This window comes from Crocuta crocuta, unplaced genomic scaffold (assembly GCF_008692635.1).
Source record: "Crocuta crocuta isolate KB4526 unplaced genomic scaffold, BGI_CrCroc_1.0 scaffold1079, whole genome shotgun sequence".
Lineage (NCBI taxonomy): Eukaryota > Metazoa > Chordata > Mammalia > Carnivora > Hyaenidae > Crocuta > Crocuta crocuta.
Window position 1 is genome coordinate 171,829 of NW_027529995.1, and position 7,055 is coordinate 178,883.

Here is a 7,055-nt window from a genome sequence, read left to right on the forward strand (position 1 = left end):
TTCAGTCTGTGACTCCCTCTCTCTCTGACCCTCCCCTGCTCCCGTGCTCTCTCTCTCTCTCTCTCTCTCTCTCCTAGAAATAAATAAGAACATTAAAAAAAAAAAAATATATCAGTGTGGGAAGGAAATTTGCTTCCTTATATTAGGAATGTCTCATTAGCTACTCTGTTACCTTTTCCAGGTAGCTTCATCCTAGAAGGCATCAAAGATAGTGTTTATTACCCCCAATCACAAGGGGATCATTTTCTTATATAGATAAATGTCAGAATTTTACCTAATAGATTGCATTTCTTTGACTTTTTGAAGCCAGTTATTATTCAAAACCTATAAGCAAAGATCAGACAGCCTCTCTCACATCCATTCATTCAGTTGCTGCCAGTACTGTCATGAGTGCAAATATATATTTAAATATCTCCTTTAAGATTAGAATAGTCTGGGGGTGACTGGGTGGCTCAGTTGGTTAAGTGTCCAACTCTTAATTTTGGCTCTGGTCATGATCCCACAATTCATGAGATTGAGTCCTAAGTTGGGCTCTTTGCTGACAGTGCAGAGCCAGCTTGGGATTCTCTTTCCCCCACTCTCTCTACCTCTCCTCTGCTCTCGCTCACACTCTTTCTCTCTCTGGATCTCTCCCTCTGTCGCTCTCAAAATAAATGAACATTTAAAAAAGATTAGAATAGTCTGCTTTTTTGTTTTCCACTTGACCCTATGTTGCCCCAATTCCAATTGCCTTTAAGCCTCTTGGACCAGAAAACAGGTGAACAACTGTGAGCGAGACTCTTTAAAAGAGTGGGGATTCCTCAAGGTCTCCAGGTGCCTCTGTAAGAAGGCTCATTTGATGGTCTCCCCTCCAAAGTACTCCAAGCAACTCCCCTTCCTCCTCCTGTCTCTCCTCCAGCCCATTGGTTCCTGCCAACAAGGGCCCACAGGACACCTACTCTTCCTCTCAGCATACAGAGATATGGGGAGCTCAGAGGTAGCTAGCAGAGCAGGGCAGATGTGCTTTCTGAGAACTTGGCAATGCCTTGTCCTGTGTGGCATGCTTCTATCTCATCAGGATAGTTTAGATCTAGTCTAAGTTTAGACCCCTGTCAGGAGCCTGCTTCTTTGGTGCCAGGCTCATGTGTCATGAGTTTCAGAACTCTCAGCAAGTCTATGGTTCAGTCAGATCATATGTCTTTGCTTCTGCCCATTAGGAGATGTTAGGGTGCCAGTGTCCTTCTGGTGCATAAGTATGGGAAATCTCACCATTTAAGAGCACTTACTATTTGTTGTTGATTATAAAGGACCTGCTTTTCTTCCTTTGTCTTTTGTATCTAACTGCTTATGATAGTATGTTTTTGTGCTCGTCCTAATTATTGTAAAAAAATCTCTGATATCCCAGGGAGTTATAAATCTATAGATAGGATTCATGTAAGTTATATTCTTGGGCCTGGCCTGAACATAGACTGTAGTATGACAGATGTGCTTCCCCATTGAATACATTTTTACTCACTCTAGGCCAGTCTCTACTGCTTGATGAAGCAGTCAAGGAAAACAGCCTCCCATTCACTACCTGCCACACAGGAAAAGTACACTCTCATCTTCTCATCTCAAAGTGACATTTCATTCCGCTTTGTGAATTCTGGATTAATAATGAAAGAGGACTCGGAAGTAGAAAAGCCTTCTTCATGTTGCTTCCATGTAGAAAAGAGAGAATGAGGACCAGCATCTATTGAAAGCCAATGATGTGCCAGACACTCTAACTGGAAACTAACTTCATGCACCTAATTTTTTTCATGCCAATACCAGGAGATAAGTGATAGCATCATCTTTATTTTATAGATAAGAAAACTGAGGATTAGGCAGTAACTTACCCAAGATGATGTGACAGATAAGTAGTAAAGTTGAGATTTGAACTCATGTCTGTCTAATTCCAAAAGCCATTCTCTTTCTCCTATACTACTGTGCCTCTGAAAGGCTCTAGAACTATTAATCAGGTTATCTTGAGGAATCCACCTCATGGGTCTACCAGAGTCAAGATCCATGAAGAGAAGTCTCCAAGCACACAGACTCCTACCTGCCCAGGGCCATCTAGGTTGCTGCACTCTATGCCAACATAATCATTAGTCCTCAAGAATTCATAGGTTACTAAATCCATACAATCTCCACCCTTTTGGATTTATACTTGAGACTTCCAGGCATCACAGATGAAGAGCATAATTTATAAAGTCTTCATATTGCATGGTTTCAGATAAATGTCTCCATCCTGGGGAAAATGGTCCAGCTCTTAGAGCTGGATTGCTGCCTACAGGGCTGTGAACAGAGTTCAGCTCATGCTGCTTGGTGGTGCCCAGCTCTCTCTGCTATATTTTCTTTGAGAGGTTCCTGGCTTGAATTTGAGACCAAAATTAGAAAGTCAAGAGTTTGATCATAGAGACAGACAAAAAAATTAAATCCATTTTGTTAGCAAAACAGCTATGGCTATTAAACCATATTGAGCTGATTTCTTTTTATATTCCCTTCTCTTGTCAGCAGATATGTTGGCAAGTTATGAAAGTTTCAAGTGGCCTGGGCCCCAGCAAATTTTCTTGTTTTGGTTTCCTTTTTACTCCTCCCTGTTCTTTTTTTTCTTAATTTTTTTAATGTTTTACGTATTTCTGAGAGAGAGACCGCATGAGCAGGGGAGAGTCAGAGAGAGAGGGAGACACAGAATCTAAAACAAGCTCCAGGCTCTGAGCTAGCTGTCAGCACAGAGCCTGACACGGGGCTCGAACCCAAGAACCATGAGATCATGACCTGAGCAGAAGTCAGACGCTCAACCAACTGAGCCACCCAGGCGTCCCTACTCCTCCCTGTTCTATGCCCCAAAGGTGCTGTAGGGATGTGTGGAGTCAAAGACCAGGAAGAAGCTCACATGAGGCAGGAGTGCTGCAATGCCTTTTCAACCTCTTATGTTATTATTGTCTGAGCATGTGAGAAAGACAGACACCAAACTCTGCTAACCACAGCTTCACTTGCTTCTTCAGGCTGCACTCCTCAATTCCTTCCCAACCATCTTTGATGAACTGCTGCAAATGTTCACCGTGCAGGAGGTGGCAGAATTTGTAAGAGGGACTCTGGGGAGCATGCCCAGCACTGTGCACATTGGGCAGTCAATGGATGTGGTGAAGCTGCAGTCCATCGCCAGGACCGTGGATAGCCGCCTGTTTTCTTTCTCAGGTAAGTTAAGTTGGGATGAGAATCAGACTCATCTTTCCTCCTTTCCAGGGTGTTGTCAAGTGGTAATCAAAGGATCGGTTTTATCAAATATCATGCAAGAATCCTATGGCCCTAAAAATGCAGAGTTTTGGGTAAACTCTATTAGATAATACAGCCAAGACCTAGGCCTACTGCTTCACTCATGATTTATCCCTAAGGACCCACACCCTTGGACATGCCCTTGAGGTGGCCTGCAGAGCAACTTCCAGGCCTGCAAGTCTAGCCAGCTGCCAAGAGTAGGGCCTGTCACCTCCACACCCAGAAAGATGGGAAATCAGAGGGAAAAGAGGGGGAACAAGAGAGAAGAGTGTAGCCAAAGGGGATAAGAATAAGTTAAGGAAATAAAGCAGATCCTGAAAGGGGGCCCTGAGGACCAGCTGTGTTTTCTTTGTTCCTTATTTCATCAGTCAGATAGATTCCTTTCCTGTCTTTGAGAGAACCTATAAGGACTAGACAAAGAGATGGACGGTGAGCCCTCCACACTCCCCAAGAGGTCAAGACAGCCTAACAAATAGTCAACATCCCAGATTGCCTTTCAGAAAGAACCTCCAGATTCATACCTGAAACCACATGCAGAATGATCCTCCTGGCAGTGGTACCAAATACTCAGCGGCCAGATGTTAAGATCAATATGAGCCTGATCCTTTAAGTGGAATGTCACAATCATAGAATAAATTTCTAGGGCACAGGAATAAATCTGAAGTGGTAGCAAAACAATTATTGTTAGAGTTTTTATAACTAGAATTTTGGTAGTAAAAATTTTTAAGTTTGACTTTTAAAGTATAAGTACAGTAATTTTTCAACCAAGTGCTACACCCAGTTGCAATACTAAATAAATGTTCCTTTTAACTTAACTCTGCCAGTGTAGGGTATTATTGGTGGCAAAGCTGCCAAGAGAGTCAGCTTTTCTCTACCAGTAGCTATTTATGATAAACACTTCTCTCCACCTGTTCTAGACTGAAGATTTTATCACTGGTTTGAACACATTACACTGAGGCCACTTCACACATTCAAGCTTTGTGCACTGCTTAAAGAAGATGCTTTCTGAATATATGGGAAGAGGGACAGCAGACTGCCCTCACTGACATCCCTTATTTCTAATATTTTTGCATGTACTTACTTCCCATAATCACTTAAGAAAAACTGTTCTTAAACTTTATGTGGCAGTGGAACTATGTAGTTGGATTTTGAGATGACAAGCCACCCCCAAATTTTCATTTGCATCTCAGTTTCATTGAATCCTTGACTTGCAGCATCTTCCTTGAAGCAGGAATGTGGTGTCTTTTAAGCAACACTTACATTCTCAGAGCACATCAGTTTGGTCTTTGCAGCCGGTTCTGGTAATAAGCTACTATTTTCTCTGTAGATAGTTATTGGTTGATACAGAAATCCTGCTATGTTGGTATAATTTTGGTCTGCAAAATGTATTGTGAATTTCTCTTTTGTCTATACATCCTTTTAAACATAGAATAGCTGACATTCCACTTTATATTCTAAGTATTTGACAAGACAGCCCCCAAATCTCTTATATGTCATGTAATTTGTCTTTGGCTAAAAAACATATTTTCTTTCTGAATTTATCTGAAACATGTAATTATGGTCAAATGTGAACAATAAATCCAAAATGCCCTGGTGTGTTTATATTACTGATAATCTGACTAAATCCTGCTGGTCAGGTATGAAGGTACCTGTAGAGTCACACAGTCACTGACCACATAGGAGTGCAGAGTGCCAAAAACATGTTCACACTTGCATTTCACTTTGTCTTCTCACTACACCTGTGAAGTAAATTCAGAAGAGGCCATTAGCACCTCATTGTACAGATAGGAAAAATCAGGCCCTTTGGAGGAATCAACCTGCCTGAGGTCTTAGGGTGAATTAATAAGAGATCTTGAACAAGGATTCAGCCTTCCTGACAAGGTTTTTTTTTTTTTTTTTTTTTTTTTTTTTTTTTTTTTTNTATTTTGAGAGAGAGAGAGAGAGAGAGAGTATGTGTGTGTGTACACTCATACACTCATGGAGGAGAGGCAGAGAGAGAGGGAGAGAGAGAATCCCAAGCAGACTGCTGGCTGTCAGCATAGAGCCTGATGTAGGGCTCAATCTCTTGAACTGTGAGATCATGACCTGAGCCAAAACCAAGGGTCAGACACTTAACCAACTGAGCCACCCAGATGCCCCCGACAGGGTTCTGAATATAGTCATCTCCTGATAGTGTTGTTTAGTCAACACAGAGGAGAAAAGTTAGGATTGGTGGTAAGGGTTAGCTAACTATCAAAGGCTTGTGACAAGACAAAGTCCTACTACTATTCCATTCATTGCTGTGGACACGCCAAGCTTGTCCACTAAGCCTGAGGGGGAAAAGGAGGTAGGCCTAATGGCTGCCACAAAGTAAATGCTCATGGGGGAGGGGGAGTGCCAGGCCACCTAGCCAGACCATCATAAAGAGCAACCATTTATAATCTATAGCAGGTCTGCAGGTTCATTCAGTGTAGTTAATAGAAGTAGGTCTGTCAGTTAAATGGAATTTTCAGTTTAAGCTATGCTTTTTGGAATCTAGTCGTTAAAGAGATTTTGTTTGGGAGCAATTTCCTAACATTCATCCTGCACAAAATACTGAGGCTTAAAATGAGAAAGAAGGAAAGAGAAATGGAAGGATAATGCTGTGGGATGTCTTACGATGTCCAGAAAGTGGGCTTATAGGCCCTCATAAGGGAAGGGAGTGACCTCCATCATGGCACCAGTTTCAGCCCCACTTGCTTTAAGACCAGTTAAGTCTCACAGTGTCACTGGCTTCCAGAAGTAGCTAGTTCTCTAAAGGGCTTCTTCACCTTTGTGTTTTCTCTCTCAGAATCTCGCCGCATCCTGCTTCCTGTGGTTCTCCATCACATTCACCTTCACCTGAGGCAGCAGAAAGAGCTGCTGATCTGCTCAGGGATTCTTGGCAGCATCTTCTCCATCGTCAAGACCAGCTCTCTGGTAGTGGCCCCATGCCCACTCCATCTCCCCTCAGCTCTGCCCCAGTCTTGCATTATTTTAACTAGAGGCAAACTAACAAAGATCACTTTGTGCACTTCTCAGTCAAAGAAGCTTTCATCAGTGACAGGAAGGCGTCCAAGTGAGCAGAGGCCTATGTATGCCCAGCAGGCTTCTCAATACAACATAGTTTTGCTATTTGAAAAAGTTGCATTCCTGAAATGTAGTTCTCTTTAACACCAGAAAGCTGAATCCTGTGCCATGTTCTGTTTTTATCAAAAGGTATTAATCCTATGTTCCTGGGAGTGTTCTGAGGATACTAAGGCACAAGCATAGGGAGGCAGGCCCAGGTTGAGAGGCAGCTTGCTCCTTCAGACTTTTCTGTCAGCTTCCTGGCAGCTTGATTCCACCCATATGGCATTCCATACCATGCCAGATAAGGTCAGGACATACAAGAGATAATTGTTGCCCCCAAGAGCTCTGAGCCTCATGTGATGATAGAATTGGACTTTAAAGATGAAGTTTCAACTGGTACTGCTTTTGCCTATTTTCTTTCCTCTTTACTTTTTCTTTTACAAAGATCTGTGGTGGGAAGGGAAGGAAGGAAGGAAAAACATGTATCAGGCATGTGTAAGGGTTGGAATTTTTTTTAATGACATTTATTTTATATATTTATGGTAATAGGAAAATGCTTATTTCTTAGAGAAAATTTGTAAACTAAAGGAAAGTATAAAGAAAGAAATTAAGAACAAGGATGAGTTTTTTATTACATCTTCAGATGAGATGAGGTTTCTGGAGAATAAAATTACAGCTGCATTTAAAATGAAGGCCAGTGTTCTAGA

At 42.0% G+C, this 7,055-nt stretch overlaps 1 protein-coding gene across 1 annotated transcript in view; it reads left to right on the forward strand.

Annotated features, from left to right (window-relative positions):
- The window catches only part of DOCK3 (dedicator of cytokinesis 3), a 194,813-nt gene that overhangs the window by 114,375 nt on the left and 73,383 nt on the right, over positions 1–7,055 (forward strand). The window contains exons 21-22 of the mRNA XM_077763419.1: positions 3,009–3,201; positions 6,089–6,216. Coding sequence (XP_077619545.1) covers positions 3,009–3,201; positions 6,089–6,216 — 321 coding nt within the window. The remainder of the gene's footprint in view (positions 1–3,008; positions 3,202–6,088; positions 6,217–7,055) is intronic.